This window comes from Pan paniscus, chromosome 19, assembly GCF_029289425.2.
Source record: "Pan paniscus chromosome 19, NHGRI_mPanPan1-v2.0_pri, whole genome shotgun sequence".
NCBI classification, from domain to species: domain Eukaryota; kingdom Metazoa; phylum Chordata; class Mammalia; order Primates; family Hominidae; genus Pan; species Pan paniscus.
Window position 1 is genome coordinate 28,650,857 of NC_073268.2, and position 17,572 is coordinate 28,668,428.

The window sequence follows — 17,572 nt, forward strand, 5'->3', positions numbered from 1 at the left end:
AAGGCAAGATTGCAGATCCCTTCCTCACCCGATCTTTCCCCCACTGAAACCAGATCAGCATCATTTTGACCAACTAGATATTGGACTTCTGCATATGATTTTGTATTAAGGGGTATTAAAGGAAAATATGAAGTATGTTGCAAGGGGTTTATAAAAGTACTTAATTGGACCCCAGGGTTGATTAAGGTACTCCTTCTCTCCTTTGTCAGGAGGATCATTCAAAGTCCTTTCGATCCTCTAGTTACAAGATGAGTCACAAATGAAAATACATTTTTTTTTAATTTTTTTTTTTTGAGACGAAGTCTTGCTCTGTCGCCCAGGCTGGAGTGCAGTGGCACGATCTCGGCTCACTGCAAGCTCCGCCTCCCGGGTTCACAACATTCTCCTGCCTCAGCCTCCTGAGTAGTTCGGACTACGACTACAGGCGCCTGCCACCACGTCTGGCTAATTTTTTGTATTTTTAGTAGAGACGGGGTTTCACTGTGTTGGCCAGGATGGTCTCCATCTCCTGACCTCGTGATCCGCCCACCTCGGCCTCCCAAAGTGCTGGGATTACAGGCATGGGTCACCATGCCTGGCCAGTGAAAATATATTTATAATGACTTCCCTACCTATTCCCTATCTTCTTCCTCCATTCTTAGACACAGTGATAGTTTAATAATCGATTAGGATGTAACTGTAATTTCCTTATGAAGAAAACTAAAGCTATGATGTACTATAAAACATATAGCATTTCAAGGCAGCCAATTATCCAAAACATATTAACTGGTAAATTAAATATACCTGTTGGTTATCTTGTTTGGAACAGGAGGGAGGCTATTATTAGGTAGAGAGTAAGCACCATGTCACTTTACATAGTCCATTTATATCCACATGATGGCAGACTGCTCTTTGACAATGAAGAAGCATAGAATTTATTTGTTTTACTTTGGTGAACTGACTTTGGCTATCAACAGACTTAATGTCCAAGTCTTATAACATTTTACAAATATGTTTAAAATTTAGTTTTTCCAAAAAATCAAAGCACTGTACACTAAAAATAGAATATAAGGCAGTGAAATCAAATCCTGGCTCACTTGAAGAAATCACAGTCTGTGGGCAACTGGTTGTTTCTCAGGTCACCTCAGGGGACAGATGATCCCTAAGGTGCAAAAGAATGAACTGGTGCTGATATATGACTGATAAGTTTCTGTAACGGGCCACTGACCATTTCAATTCCCAAGGAACATAAATTACCTTTTAGCCTGTGTATTTACACACAAATATGCAACCTGCAAACTTCTTCTGAGGACAGATGTCAACTACTTTTTCATTTTTTTTTTTTTTTTTACAGTCAAAGTAGTAAACTTGCAGATATATCTAAAACCAATTTTCAAACCAGCTTCATAACATATGCTGTAAGTAAATAAATACCAAAACCTGATAACACTAGCATGGAGAAAAGAAAAGCTGAATTAAAAAGACATTCCTTTACACAACTTAGTCAAGACAAAATACACATTACTATGTGATGTTACACTAATTATTCCAATAATTATTTACTTAAGAAGAGGGACAAAACAGTTTTGTTACATTAAATCTTTCTCTTATTTGCCATCCCCACCTTTCTACTCCATTACTGCCTCCTAATACTTTCCCTTCCCAAGGAGATTCGAGATTAAGAAATAGCCTCTGCCCCTCAATCTAGAATTAACTTACCTTTTATTTTTACATACAAACACTGGATTTCCCAGAGTCGTCTTTTAAAGGAGTTAAGATTCTAGCTCTGGCAGGAAAGTCAAGTGATTTAATCGCAACCATAGTTGTTTCTCTACTGGTGTTTAACATGTACCACATAAACTACTAACATAGCCAATTCTAAGGTCATTTATGTGAGATATTAAGACTGAAAATACACTTTTAATTTCTGCCTTTTTCTCCACTATATAATCCCTTTTTAAAGTCTCTTAACTAAATTAGATGCTGGAATTGATCCAGCCAAGTAACACCTTAAAAAAAAAAAAAAAAGAGGAAGAAGAAGAAATGTAGGCATCTTTATCTACATACTTACCTTGATCCTGTCATAGGACCTCTTCCATCCTTGTCATATCCCCCACGCCCTCTACCTCCTCCCTGTGACCCGCCATATCCTCTATTATCTTCTCCATACCTACTCACATCACGACGGTCATCTACAAAAAAGAAAATATTACACACAAATAACTACTCTCATTTCTAAAGCTTCAAATAACAATGTTAAATGGCTCTTTAGGCCACACATATCCTTATAGAAAATGGCACATGTGCACACAACTCAAATGCAAGTCATCATAAAATCATCTGGAATTACATGTTTTTGAGAATTTTATCTGTGTCAAATTCCATTCTGCTAAACTGACATGGCAAAACAGTAATGTGGAACAGTATGAGTTAAAATACAATCTTAGCTACAAGAACCTTAGTAACTTAGATGAAAAGCACGACCCCAATCTTTTTTTTTTTTTTTTTTTTGAGACAGTCTCGCTCTGTAGCCCAGGCTGGAGTGCACTGATGCGATCTCGGCTCACTGCAAGCTCTGCCTCCCGGGTTCACGCCATTCTCCTGCCTCAGCCTCCCGAGTAGCTGGGACTACAGGCGCCCGCCACCATGCCCGGCTAATTTTTTTTTTTATTGTATTTTTAGTAGAGACAGGGTTTCACCATGTTGGCCATGATGGTCTCGATCTCCTGACCTCGTGATCTGCCCACCTCGCCCTCCCAAAATGCTGGGATTACAGGCGTGAGCCACTGCGCCCAGCCCCCGAATCTTAAAAGTTACCACTTTCTTCACTTCAGAAACATTTAAATGTAAATTGAGCATGGACAAGGAATAACTGAATTTTCAAACTGAGAGAAGATATTTAGTGAATGTGCTTCCACTTTTACTTATTTACTTATTCATTCAATTATTCAACAAGCACTTACTATTTACTATTCAATTATTCAACAAGCACTTACTTACACTTACAATTATTCAACTGAGCACCTACTATGAACCAAACCATGTACTAGGCCTTAAAGGTACATAAATAAGTACCCCAAATCAAGTACAACACCAACACCAAAAGAACTGGTACCAGCAGTATTGTCAAGGATCAGAGTTCACTGAGACAAATTCACGTAATCAGCCATCAAAAGTCATGACCATCTGAGGGCCTCCAAGTTCAGAAGTAGAAATCTGATAAACTAGTTTTGATTACCATGAGAGGGAACATATCTTCAAGGTTACCCTAAATTTTTACAAACAGGTGAAATCCTCTGTGGTTCTTTTAATCAGAAATTCATACAAATAATTCTGAGAGGGGGAAAAATAATAATAGAGGTCAGTAAATCTTACCTTGTGTGTGGTGGCTGTAGTTTTCCCTTTGTGAATGATAGGACTGCTGGTTTTGACTATAGGAATCATGCTGCTGATCATAATTTGACTGCTCATCATATGAGCCTTGATGTTGATCATAGCCTGACTGCTGGTCATATGAATCTTGTTGACCATAGTCTGGCTGGTCATAGGAAGGTGCTCTTCCACCTTGGCTAAATAGAAATGGAGAACTTAAGAGACTTCATAGGAAGATTACATTTGCTGTAGCAAGTTGGCTGAAACTGATGTTAAGAGTCCTGACTAGTTAGAGACATTAACCATATTTATGACTACCTTCTCATGGTAATTAGTTATCTGCAGTCTCCTGGAATTCCCTGCGAAAGACGATTCTGCCAACATTGAAGAGGTGCCACATTATGAAAAAAAATGTATCTTTGAAAACTGCAGTAAAGCAAAAAATTACTATGGTTTTTTACTATCTCCTTGAACTTTTTTTTTTTTTTTTTTTTTTGAGACAGAGTTTCACTCTTGTTGCCCAGGCTACTGGAGTGCAATGGTGCGATCGTGGCTCACCGCAACCTCCACCTCACGGGTTCAAGCAATTCTCCTGCCTCAGCCTCCCGAGTAGCTGGGATTACAGGCATGTGCCACCACGCCTGGCTAATTTTGTATTTTTAGTAGAGAAGGGGTTTCTCCATGTTGGTCAGGCTGGTCTCTAACTCCTGACCTCACGTGATCCACCCGTCTCGGCCTCCCAAAGTGCTGGGATTACAGGTGTGAGCCACCGAGCCTGGCCTATCTCCATGAATTTAAAAAAAAAAGTAAAAGATGCTACAAAGTACAGTAATATGTCTGACTCTTTAATAAACATGCCACAAGAGCTGAGTCCTTTTAATAGTTACAATGAAAGGCTCTATATCACTGAAGTTTAACAAGTGTCTTCTCTTAAAATATTTTTAGATCTTTTCTCTTAGAATTATCTTTAGAACCTATAGTACAGTCTTCTAAACATCTTCAGTGATAGTACATTTTAGAAAACAGTAAAAGAACCTGCTTTGTAACACAATTTTTTTTATCTGAAAAAATCTCTATCAGGTAATGAGACTGCTTATTCTAGCAATTTGAAAGGAAAATTCTAAGTATCTTCAGAACAATATTACTGTATTAATTACATGCTCTCAGGGTGGGAATGTTAAAAGGCAACACTTAATTGGATTTGAGTTCCAGTAGGTTTACTTATTATAAAAATGGGCTGGGGGGGGACAAAAAAGATCTCATAACTTAATAGTTACATTTTATTCTTCACCAGAGGATCAGAACAATCTAATAAAAGATCAGTATGTTCCCTAACTCCCTGTCGAAAGCACAACACAACCACAGTCCAAACCCTAGCACTTTAAAATGGCTGTCAAATCAAACTTAACATTTCTTTTCAGACTATATTTATATGTCATGCTTCCAAAAATACATCATTTATAAAACGATTCTCCTTAAATTTAAAACTAACCAACAAGGCTTGAAGAGTTATTTCTCTTAATGTAGTATGCCTTCTGGATATTATTCCCTACATTTGTACTCTACTTTCTACTTTTCAAAACACTCTCACATCTGTAAGGGTGATAATTTGACCTCACCAATCTTTCCTCAAGGCTTTTATTTAATTTTCACTTAGAATAAATGTCTTCACTGTAGAAAGAAAACATTAGAGACCTCAGTTTTTAGCCACGTCACTTGATAGGCCAAATAATTTCTTTACCCTCTGTAAAATGGGAATTACTGACACTATTTCATAGTGGTATCTGAAGATCAATCACATTAGAGAATGCAAAAGCATTTCACAGAATGTAAAGCACAATTTTTAAAAAGTAACTTGCTATTAAGTAAATAGCATAAAATTAAGTACCAGCTCTTTAAATCTGAAAGGTAAAAAAACTTTATAAAACCTGAAATTTATCAGTAAATATTCACCTACATATATCAACAAAGAAAACACATTTTAGGGTATCTGATATATGCGTAAGTTTTGACCCTTTTAAAAAATATTTTTGTCCCTGAAAAGTTAATATATTCACATGGTTCAAAAATAAAATGGAAATTTAAAAATAGATATTGAGAAGTCTTATTCTAAAGGCAGGTTTTTATTTAATCTCAGGGATAAAGCAGAGGTCCAAAATTTTCTAACATTTTTAAGGACATCAATTTATAGCTAAACAATGATTTCACAAATACATCATAAGAATCAAATGACAATGCTATTTCCACATTCTCCATAATATACAGTTGTAAAATCCACACTCCATTAAAATTTCCTTAAAAAAAAAAAAAAAAGTTTAAAGCTAGGATTTTGTTGGTTAAATCTGTTTAATATCAGTGTTATTTCCACTGCCCAAAACAATCTCAGTAGTTTACTATTTCCTTACCTTCCTGATGATTCCACGTTTTGCTGCTGTCCCTGGTTATTATATGGTTGCTGGCTATATGAGCTCTGCTTTTGATTCTCATAACCACCATAGGACTGTGAATAACCTAAAGATTAGATGAGTATATCATTTAGTGAAGGCTCTGATTTTTCAATCTCTGAAACAACAAATTTAACAAACTAGTCCAACCTGACTGACTTTGTCCATAACTGGAGTAACCGCTGTAGTTCTGTCCATAAGAGGAATCAGTCGTTTGCCCATAGCCAGAATAGCTCTGAAATTTAGGTAAATACTCAAGTTTCATCACCTACTTAAGATAAAAATAACTACTTATGAAGAATACAATTTATATTTCAACCTACTTGTGATGCTTGTCCATAGCCTTGGCTGCCTGGATTTCCATAGGTAGAATAACTGCAAAAGAAAAATTTAATACTTGAAAGAAATGTGTAGAAATTTTAAAGTTTAAATGAAGACCTTGCCTTCATTTTCAACTTTCAACTCAAATACAAGCTTCTTTGCTGAGAAATCATCAATCTCCCTGTCTCTAGAGTCTAAATTGAAAGGTGACAATCAAAGACTGTTAAAGAAATACATGAAGTCACTCCCAGATCTCCTGAATGTGAAACAAATACCCAAAGTTTTGTTTTGACAATCTTGCAGAAATAAACAAAACTTGGTAAGAGCTAGAAAATTCCAAGAGAATTATGCTTGGGTATAGGGGGGGAATAAAAACTACATAGCAAGACTTATAATAAATACCTGAAGCACAAAAATGATGACTACACAAAAAATGAACACCTTACTCAATTTAATCACATCTTGACAGATTAATTTTTTCCTACCATTTGCCTTAGTTAAATGGCTTTAACTTCCTAAAAGATGCACAGGGAGGCACTAGAAGTCCAGTTTAAAAGTCTCAATAATTAGAGGCATGTTTATCCCCACAGTACAGTCATTGAATGAAATTATACCGTATCCTCAGTATTGTAGCAGGGCCTGGCACATAGCTCAATAAATATTTGTTGACTGACTAAATAAATGTACCCTCCTGGGATTTGAATATTAATTTTATAGTATATAAGCTCTAACAAGTCAGAAACAAACTTTCTGAATCTATACTATGACTTTCTAATATCCAAAGAAAACTAAAACACTTGCAAAATTTTTTATCATTTTAAAGGTATCAAGTGCTAACAAGATTCCTTAACTTTTGAAAATACATTTCACCAAATAAACATTTTGCTAGATACCTACTAGGAAGTTAGCACTATCTTACGAGATCAAAAAAGTCAAATCAGTTTTGTTTTTCAGGAAGCTTAAAATTTGACAAGATATCTGAGGTGCTATTCTGAGTATCTTACACTGAGCTGTAAAACATTTATCCTATAAGTTGAAGGCTGTATTTTGGTAAGAGAAGCCCACTGCATATATACACTCACATAAAAATAGAACTTCCTTTTTACTGTGAGGATGGTAAGCACACTAAAAAAACGCTTAATATTTTTTATGGTATTTAAAAAAATGTGCTCTGAAAAAACACATTAGCATATTATACACCATTATAAAACGCTTTTTCTAAAAAAACTGTTGAGTTCAATTGCTTAAAAAAAATTTTTTTTTTTTTTTTCGAGACAGGGTCTCGCTCTGTCACCCAGGCTGGAATGCAGTGGCATGGTCATAACTCACTGTAACAACCTTGAACTCTTGGGCTCAAGTGATCCTCCCACCTCAGCCTCCCAAGTAGCTAGGACTACAGGTACACACCACTATGTCTGGATAATTTAAAAAAATTTTTTTTTAGAGACAAGGTCTCGCTATATTACCCAAGCTGGTTTCTAACTCCTGGCCTCAAGCAATCCTCCCATCTTGGCCTCCCAAAGTACTGGGACTAGAGTCATGAGCCATAGCGTCTGACATTAAATTTCTTTAATAATTGTTTCTTCCAAGAGATTTCCTAAATAAAACATAAACTTTACAATACCAAGGAGATTTGTTTTAATCTGTAAGAGGTATATTCATTGATGCAAACAGATTTAAGAAAAGGAAGAGGCCAGGCGCAGTGGTTCACACCTGTAATCCCCGCACTTTGGGAGGCTGAGGCGGGCGATCACGAGGTCAGATCGAGACCATCCTGGCTAACACGGTGAAACCCCATCTCTACTAAAAATACAAAAAATTAGCCGGGTGTGCTGGCGAGTGCCTGTAGTCTCAGCTACTCGGGAGGCTGAGGCCAGAGAATGGCGTGAACCTGCGAGGCGGAGCTTGCAGCGACCCGAGAGCGCGCCACTGCACTCCAGCCTGGGCGAAAGAGCGAGACTCAGTCTCAAAAAAAAAAAAGAAAAGTAAAGAAAAGGAAGAAGCCCAGTAGAGTGGCACATGTCTGTAGTGGAGATTACAGTTACTTGGGAGACTGAGGCAGGAGGATCGCTTAAGCCCAGGAATTTAAGGCTGTAGTACACTATGATTTGCCACTGCACTCCAGCCTGAGCAAAACAGCAAGACTCTGTCTTAAAACATAAAGAAAAACAGAAAGGGAATAAATGTCTTACAGCACCTATTTACACTGACTCTCTTCACTCTGTGACAAGCTAATATTTAACTTATGACATCCAGCATCAAGTCTCAAGAGAAGAAGCTTGACAAAATTCACCTCAGTTCTACTCTTTCATATTATTAAAATGTATGTATACTTTACCTTTGCTGCTCACCCCCAGACTGACCGTAACTTCCAGAATCTAGAACACATAAAAAGAATTTTAAATCTTATTTAAAATTATGGTTCCTTCAAAGGCTGACTTTAGCTCATACAGAAGAAATGTGGTAAGAAAATGTAAAGAACTGCAGAAAGAAAAACTAACTCAAGTTAAGTACTATGAAACAAGAAATTTGTACAAATAGTATTTACTTTTTACAATAACTACGTATTTGCAAACTACTATTCTACATGTGTGCTAGGGTCACAAGAACCCAGTGAACAAATGTAAACAGTGAAAATCCATTCTTTAAACAGACTCAAGACCTTAAGCAATATTATTATATACAAAAAGACATCTGTTAAAACTAATCAGGTCCAAAAAGGGGAAAGACATGCACTATGACATCCCCAGGATTACATCTACTTGAACATCCTTACCACCCCAAGATATACACCATTCCTCTGTACTGGACTGCTTTGGCTGTCAGCACCAACAAAAATATTTCCAAAGACTTGCTAAAAAAAAAAAAAAGCAGCTAAGTTAGTTGCTCTATTCTGATTTTACCAAGCTTTCAGGGATTCAGCCAACTGGCACAGCAAGTCAGCAATACCTGCTTGTAGCTTCAATTTAGCAATTAAAAAAATTACCAAGGGACCGGGCATGGTGGCTCACACAATCCCAGCACTATGGGAAGCTGAGGCAGGCAGACGGCTTGAAATCAGCCCGGTCAACATGGCGAAACCCCATCTCTACAAAAAACACAAAAACTAGCTGGGCATGGTGGCATGTGCCTGTAGTCCCAGCTACTCGAGAGGCTGAGGTGGATCACCTGATCCAGGGGCGGTCAAGGCTGCAGTGAGCTGTGATTGTGCCACTGCACTCCAGCCTGCACGACTGAATGACACTTCTCAAAAAAAATAGTGGGGGTGGGGTGGGAGTGGTAACATAAAAAATAAAGAATTTGAACTATGAGCTTTTCTCAATACTTCAAAATGTCAATCATATCAAAAATTACTGAAGAGGTTCTATTTATCTATCCTTTAGGCTTTACTCAGAGTCAAATGAATGACCTAAGCATGTGACGCATAAGAGCAGTTTTTATGAAACGCTTTTGCAACTGCAAAAAATGGCTCTAAGTCGCAAACTGTTGACCATCAGGCCCAACCTCACTCAATTTGAAACAAAAATCACTGTTGTCAAATCGTTCTAAAACGCACCAAAACCTAATGAAATTTTTCTTTCTTCTTTTTAAGAGATGAACTCTTCCTGTCACCCATGCTGGAGTGCAGTGGTGCCATCACAGCTCACTCCTAGACTTGAGTCATTCTCCTGCCTCAGCCTCCTGCGTAGCTGGGACTACAGGTGTGCAGCACCACGCCCAGCTATTTTTAATTTTTAGAGATAGGGGCTCAGTAACTTTCTCTTTTTAAAATTTAATTATACAATATGTCCTTAGAACAAACTTTTTCATCCAATTTATATAACGCTACAATATGAAAATATTGCCACCGAATATAAGTGGGTGATACCAAATTTGCCACTTTTCTGCAGTAAAGCTCTCCAATTAGACCGAACAAGATTTTGTTTAATGCTTAATTTTAAGAATAGTAAATGAAGGCCAGGTGTAGTGGCTCATCCCTGTAATCCCAGCATTTTGGGTGGCCAAGACAGGAGTACTGCTTGAGCCCAGGAGGTCGAGGCTGCAGTGGGTCATGATTGCACCACTGCACTCCAGCTTTAGCGACAGAACGAGACCCTGTCTCAAAAGAGAAAAAAAGTATTAAATGAAATCTTGACACAAACTACTACTTCTATGAATATGGAGGGCATAAAACTAGCTGAAATGAAAAAGAAAAAATTACACATCACTGCCAGGCCCATGAGAAGATAGCTAGAGTTGTAGCTAACAACCAATTAAGAAAAATCGGAAAAGAATACACAATCTAATTAGACCATTAAGAGATTAGATGCCTCTATGAAATGACAGGAAATCAGATTATCCCAAATCAAAGGATGAAAAGGGTTATGAGGGGGAAAACAATGAGTAAAACAAGGTATTTGTGGATGCACGAAGCTTTAGGTTAAACTATATCCTGAAGCATGGATGTAGGTTCTCCCAGTGACAAAATACATAATCGCAGCATATTTTCTTTAGGTTCAGGCAAAATTTTAGTAGGGTACAGCACATAGGTCCTGTAACCCTATCTCAAATCTAACAGTAAGGCCCTTAATCTTAACCCAGTCATTTCAGCCCTCTGAAATTATAAATCTAACTTCTTTAGCTGGCTAGCTTAAAAACTCCAAGATGATATAGTAATAAGCGTACTGACTAGTAAATCTGTCCCTTGGTATAAATCCTTGAGTGATAAAGTGCAGGTGTTTTATATTCATCAGAGAAAATCAGTTTATAGATTAAGGCATCCTAAACAACTGTTCATTGTGATTATTTGACACTTGTGCTTTGTGTCTGGACCTACGAATTTAAATTTAAAGTGCTTTTGAATTTCCAAGTGTATAGTTTTGATTCCCTTTGTGTTTTTTCCTAATATTCCACTGCAGCCAGAAAAGTTATTTTATTATTCTTGGTATTTGCTCAGATTTCCTGTTTTGCTTTCCCCCCTTGGCACATGTTCCCTGTGTGCCTGAAAATAATTATGTATTTTCTAAATTTCAAGTGAATTCTATCAGTCTATAACATTATGCTCATTAGTTGTATCACTCATATTTTACTAATGTTTGGTCTAGTCTTACTAATGTTTGGTCATATTCTTACTGTTTGCCTGATCTATTAATTACACAAAGAGGTATTTTTTTTAACTTCCCATATAACTATAGACTTGTCAAGTTCTTGTAATTGTCATTTAGGTTTTATATATATACATATATATATATACACACACACACACAACTTTTTTTTTTTGAGACAGAGTCTCACTCTATCACCCAGGATGGAGTGCAGTGACACGATTTTGACTTACTGCAACCTCTGCTTCCCAGGTTCAAACAACTCTCTTGCCTCAGCCTCCTGAGTGGCTGGGATTACAGGTGCCCACCACCATGCCCGGCTAGTTTTTGTATTTTTAATAGAGATGGAGTTTCACCATGTTGACCAGGCTAGTTTCAAACTCATGACCTCAGGTGAACCGCCCGCCTCGGCCTCCCAAAGTGCTGGGATTACAGGTGGGCCTGTTTTCTGTATTTATTATTAGGCACACAAAAGTATAGGCCTATGTTCCTGGTGAATTTCCTTTTAACATTACGTCTGAACTTTATTTTGGCTAGTAACATAACTTAAAAAAAAAAAAATCAGCTGGGTGCGGTTGCTCACACCTGTAATCCCAGCACTTTGGGAGGCTGAGGTGGGCGGATCACAAGGTCAGGAGATCGAGACCATCCTGGCTAACATGGTGAAATCCTGTCTCTACTAAAAATACAAAAAATATGCCGGACGTGGTGGTGGTGGGCACCTGTAGTCCCAGTTACTCGGGAGGCTGAGGCAGGAGAATGGCGTGAACCCAGGAGGCGGAGCTTGCAGTGAGCCGAGATTGCGCCACTGCACTCCAGCCTGGGCCACAGAGCGAGACTCCATCTCAAAAAAAAAATCACCTTTTGGTTGGTGTTTGCAAATTGCTTGAGCTGACGAGTTCAAGACCAGCCTGGGCAACACAAAAAGACCCTATCTCTACAAAAAATTTTAAAAATTAGCCGGGTAAGGCAGTGTGCACCTGTTGTCAGTCCCCACTACTCTTAAAACAACAACAACAACAACAAAAAAAAAAAACAGAAAAAAGAAAATTCCAAGTCAATGGTTACTTTCTCTCTAAACTCTAATGGATAATTTCATTATTTTCCAGCTTCTTCAAATATTTAATTAGTCTGTTATCAATCATACCACTGCTTCCTATTTTCTCTAGTAGGTTACTGGTACTTCATAACCTGCATTTTTACATCAATGTATCTAGGTATGAATGTTTCATGTTTAAATCTAGTGTTCAATTCAAAATGTTCATTTACTTTGGAAATCAACTATTGATTCTTCCTCCATTTTCTCCTTCTCAATCTCTTATTAGATGTATGACAGGAGTTTTTAATCTATTTCCCATGTTTCTTAATCTTTTTTTTGCGGGGGGGGGGACAGGGTCTCGCTCTGTTGCCAAGGCTGAAGTGCTGTAGGACAATCACAGCTCACTGTAGCCTCGATTTCCTGGGCTCAAGCAATCCTCCCACTTCAACCTCCCGAGTAGCTGGGATTACACATGCATACCGCCACATTCAGCTGATCTTTTTTGTATTTTGTAGAGATGGGAGTTTCATCATGTTGCCCAGGCTGTTTTCAAACTCCTGAGCTCACGCGATCTACCCACCTCAGCCTCTCAAAGTGCTGGGATTATAGGCATGAGCCACCATGCCTGAAATCTTTCATTTTCATATCTTATCCCCCTGAATTGAATGCTGGAAGATCACATCTACCTTCCACATCTGTGAGATAAGTCACATCCATCATATCTGTTTCTTTCTTCTGCTAGGCCTGCTATTCCAACTTATTCACTTTTCCTAATTAATTCTAAACGTTTTACTTGATTCTTTTTCAAATCTATGTGGCTTGTTTTATTAACACCTTGATCTTTTTTTTTTTTTTTTTTTTGAGACAGAGTCTTGCTCTGTCACCCAAGCTGGAGTGCAGTGGCTCAAACTGCAACCTCTGCCTCCCAGCTTCAACCAATTCTGGTGCCTCAGCCTCACAAGGATCTGGGATTACAGGTACCTGGCAATTTTTATATTTTTAGTAGAGATGGGGTTTCGCCATGGTGGCCAGGCTGGTCTCGAACTCCTGACCTCAGGTGATCCACCTGCTTCAGGATCCCAAAGGGCTGGGATTACAGGCATGAGCCACCGCACCCGGCCAACCTTGATCTTAGGGTTGATTCCTTCCTTTAGGTTTATTTTAACAATTTTAAACATAAAAATATTCTCTCAGATAATCTGTTAGAGGCTCTAATCCTATTTGTCATTGACTCTCATTTCAGTGAAATGTTTCCTAAAGCTCTGCAATTTACTATGAACATATCTTTTGCAAGGCTTGCTTTATCTGAAATTCCTTGTGATCTAAACCATGAAATTTCCTCCAGAAAATGTTTTTCAGGTTTTTTTTTTTTTTTTCTTTGAGATAGAGTTTCTCTTGTTCCCCAGGCTGGAGTGCAATGGCACAATCTCGGCTCACCACAACCTCCGCCTCCCAGGTTCAAGCGATTCTCCTGCCTCAGCCTTCTGAGTAGCTGGGATTACAGGCATGTAGGATGCCTTAATTTTTTAAGTAGAGATGGGGTTTCTCCAGGTTGGTCAAGCTGGTCTCGAACTCCCGACCTTAGGTGATCCACCCGCCTTGGCCTCCCAAAGTGCTGGGATTACAGACGTGAGCCACCACGCCCAGCCATTCTTCATGTTTTTAACAGAAACACCAAGGGTATTACCAGCCCAGAAACCATTTTTACGTTAAATTTGTCTTAAAGTTTCCTGGAGCCTAAACGTCCATGCTACTTTGTCATCTTTTATGTTGGTACTAAGGTTTTTTCCAGTTCATTCCTTCACATAATGTACAGTCCTTTAACTCCATAACACATAAGTCTAGAATTTATGTTAAGAGTCTCAGTTCCCATTACCTGGCGTTAATGGTCCGTACGTTTTATCTCTGGTCCCTACACAGTTACTTGAGCAATAAAACCCAGGTGTCTAAAAAAGGTGTATGCCCTCCTCTCCAGGGTAGCTGACAAGTTAGCTCTCTGCCTGCCATGCTGGCTCCTACTTCATTTTTGGCACTGGGGGTTTGTCCTTTCTTAGTTTTTGCATTTTTTAAAATCTTTGTAGATAGATTTTCAAGTTAATCGTGGTCTGCCACACTGCCAGAATGAGAAGTTATCTTGACTTTGTAATTTTTATGTGTGTAACTGATTTGAATTCGTTAAGGTGTTAGCTAATTCACGTTGTAAACAGTATTTGAATGTTAGACTCTGACTTATAATTTCTACAATTTTGATTTATTGATTACTTCAGTGCTTATACTTTATTAGGTTTTTTGGAGCGGTTGAGTCAATTTGATATATTAAATTTACATGTGTAGTCTGGAATGTTTAAAGGACTTAACTAAAATTATTAATGGCATTAGTTGTTTTGGGGGATTTTAATAAACATTCATCAAAGAACAAGTCAAAAGCATTATTTTTACATAAAGTCAAAGGTATTATTTTTATACACTTACTACAAAACATATAAATAGTATACCAAGCCTAAGAATATAACGAGTCTAGCTTTAATTAATTGTTAATTTAAAAACAAGCGTCTAGTAAGTAGCCCTTTTCACACACCGAAAAGCCAATTTCGTATTTTAAAAAATACTCGAACTACAAAATAACAAATATCTGGTGTCTTAGTAACTTGAAGATCAATACTAATGATTAAGCCAGCTTATATGCTTATATGATACATGAAAAAGCCTGTATTTTACAAATAGCAAACCACAAAAACTTCAACTTTCCACAGAAGCCATTGTTTTATATCAATAATTATGTTAAAGATCAAGACAGGCTAAAAGTTTTTAATGAGGACTGAAACCTTTAAACTTGGTAAATTTCTCCACGAGGGTAGAATTTTAATTTCTGTTTAAACCATGGGTAGATGATACACTCTTGTGAGGGTGTACTATAAGAACTTCTAAGGAGCTTTATCAGACTTCATCCCAAATTACGTACCTAGAAAAAGATGTACCAATGTCTACTTTGGAATAAGAAATTACTTCTTGTTTGAGCAAGGATTAAGCAGAAACTGAAAGACGTGCAGTTTATAGCCTCTTATATGAAGTAGATGGGCACCCCTCAAAAACAAATCAATATCCTGGCTCCTTAAATATCAACATTAATCTAAGTAATGTATAGCATGCTCCTGTCCAAACGTTCCCGCTAATTTGTAGTCTTCTCAGATCGATGCTTCATTTTAGTCACACATTTCTATCCTGCAAGACCGGGTACCTGGGTTTTTTGTCTGGTTTTATAACACTAGGCAGGTTTGGCCTTACTCAAAATATAAGACTGCAAAATGCCTGTTTCACCTCAACCATACGGTTTCAGGAAATGTTCTGTATTTCCAGCAGAAAAGTGGTATCTAACTCTCATGATGGTTTCTAGCAAGTGGATAGACACCTGGGTCTTTGCGGCCCGTGATGCAGCCTAACAATAGAGGACCCTGTGTGAACAGCTAGATCTGCTAAATCAAGAGGACATGCATGTTCTAGATTTTTTATTCTGGTTTAGCAGGATCCAAACTGGTTGTCCTGAAGAGACTAATGCCTCTCTTTCTCTTCCACACAATGGGTGGCCTCTGCCAAGTTAACTGCTTCGTGGGGGGAAAAAAAGATTGCCTTTCCTTTGGTCTGCATGTTTTAAGGTAAATGCCACATACACCTACAGGAGCTTATCAATAATAGATAGACAAGGCTCACTTTCAAACTCTTTCAGGAGATAAACTGGTGGGGAAGACGAATGGCAGGAGGGTGAAGAGGAAGCTAAATTACTATGCAAACACCCCCAACTCAAATCCAGGTGGTTACTGCAGAGTGAATAACGATAAGTACGATTTCGTGTAAGGCAACGTCCTTTGAAAGGGCTCCCAGAGCGTCAAGGCCCCCACCTGATGAATGGGTGAGTCAGGCAGGCCCAGCTCCACTTCGAGGATGGGAAAACTGAGGTACGAGGCGGCGAGATGACTGGCCCGAGGCCTCGCTGAAAGATCCGAGGCGGAGCGGAGAACCAGAAGCACCGCTTCTCTCAGGCTGATGCTCTAATCTCGGCTCCCCCCGCCCCTACGATAGCGTAGACGGCCTCCGCCCCCCGACTCACACACACCCTCCCCCGGGAACGGCAAGTCTCCTCGGGTTCCAAGGACAGGGTCAAAAGACAAGAGGCCCGAGGCGCTCCCGCCGTGATTTGCAGCCGGAGAGCCATTGGGAGCGTGCGTGCCTCCAGTTCAACATGGCGGCGGCAGCGGCCGCCCCCCCACCCCAAGCCTCCCTCAGGGCCGGAGGCTTCTCCTCAGGGCCCTCCGGTGGGCGGGAAGACAGCCCAACCCCGCCAGGACCTTCTCGTCGCTGCCGCTGCTCGCTGAAGAAGTCACCTACCCGACATGACTAACGGCCGCGGCGCGGAGGCCCCACAGCCCGCCGAGAACAACGAATACGAAAGCCAGGCGGCGCGGCGGCCGAAGCTGTACTGAGGGCGGCGCGGCGGGCTGAGGCGGACTGCGGGGCCCCGGCAGCCAATCAGCGGGCAGCGGGTGGTACCACAAAGCTGCGGCAGGAGGGGTGTTTCTGCACTGGTACTAGCCGCCGAGCCCTGAGGCCTTCCCAGGGCCCTCTATTCCCCCCTCCGCTAGCCGTACCATTATTGAGAGGGAATTGAGAAGAGAAAGTACCAATGCCACGATCACGATAGGGGAGGAAGTGGAACCTACTTGCTCCGTCTTATTTACAATCCTATTTCTCACTTTATTGGGTGTGATGGAATTTGCGGTTAGGAAACGAAAGAGGAGGGACCTTATAAACACAGAGTATTTGGTTATGCAAAGCCTTTCTTTCCCTACAATTTCGAATGGTACGTCCTAGCTGGCGGCTTTTGCTGCAGAGTGCTTGGGCCACCTGGGGGCGTTCGGAGTCGGCGAGCTCGGGGACTGTGAGTCGTGACCAGCTCGCGTACCTGATCGCTTCCCGGTTTGTTGTAACTGTCTCGCTGAGTAGCAAACAAGGATGCTGGAAGAAAAGGATACATTAAAACGAAATCGTACACAAATCTGACCCTGAGAATGTGGCGGGGCGGAGGGATCGAGCTTTAATTTTCAGCACTATAATAATAGCTGACTCTTAATTGTCAGGCACCTTACATCATCTCATTTAATTCTCACAACAGACTGATGAAATATTTTCCCCATGTTGCAGATGAGAAGACAGAATTCATTTGACCTAGGTCGTACAGCTAGTAAACGGCCAAGGTGGAATTTGAAGCCTGGTAACCCAACGATATATTGCATATGAGTTTAACCAAAATGCTGCACGGCCCAGCGGGGTGGGCCCAA

At 39.6% G+C, this 17,572-nt stretch overlaps 1 protein-coding gene across 2 annotated transcripts in view; it reads right to left on the reverse strand.

The window, feature by feature from the left end:
- Positions 1-16,761, reverse strand: part of TAF15 (TATA-box binding protein associated factor 15) — a 37,755-nt gene extending 20,994 nt beyond the window's left edge. Inside the window, exons 1-7 of one of the 2 annotated variants that reach the window (XM_034942066.4) lie at positions 16,623-16,761; positions 8,455-8,494; positions 6,119-6,170; positions 5,955-6,030; positions 5,757-5,862; positions 3,355-3,548; positions 2,051-2,171 (exon numbers count right to left, since the gene is read on the reverse strand). In XM_034942066.4, the coding sequence (XP_034797957.1) occupies positions 2,051-2,171; positions 3,355-3,548; positions 5,757-5,862; positions 5,955-6,030; positions 6,119-6,170; positions 8,455-8,494; positions 16,623-16,629 (596 nt within the window). In that variant the 5' untranslated portion in view covers positions 16,630-16,761. Of the gene's footprint in view, positions 1-2,050; positions 2,172-3,354; positions 3,549-5,756; positions 5,863-5,945; positions 6,031-6,118; positions 6,171-8,454; positions 8,495-16,622 lie in introns of both variants that reach the window. The other variant, XM_003846217.6, reaches the window with a different exon arrangement.
- Positions 16,762-17,572: the final 811 nt, after the last annotated feature.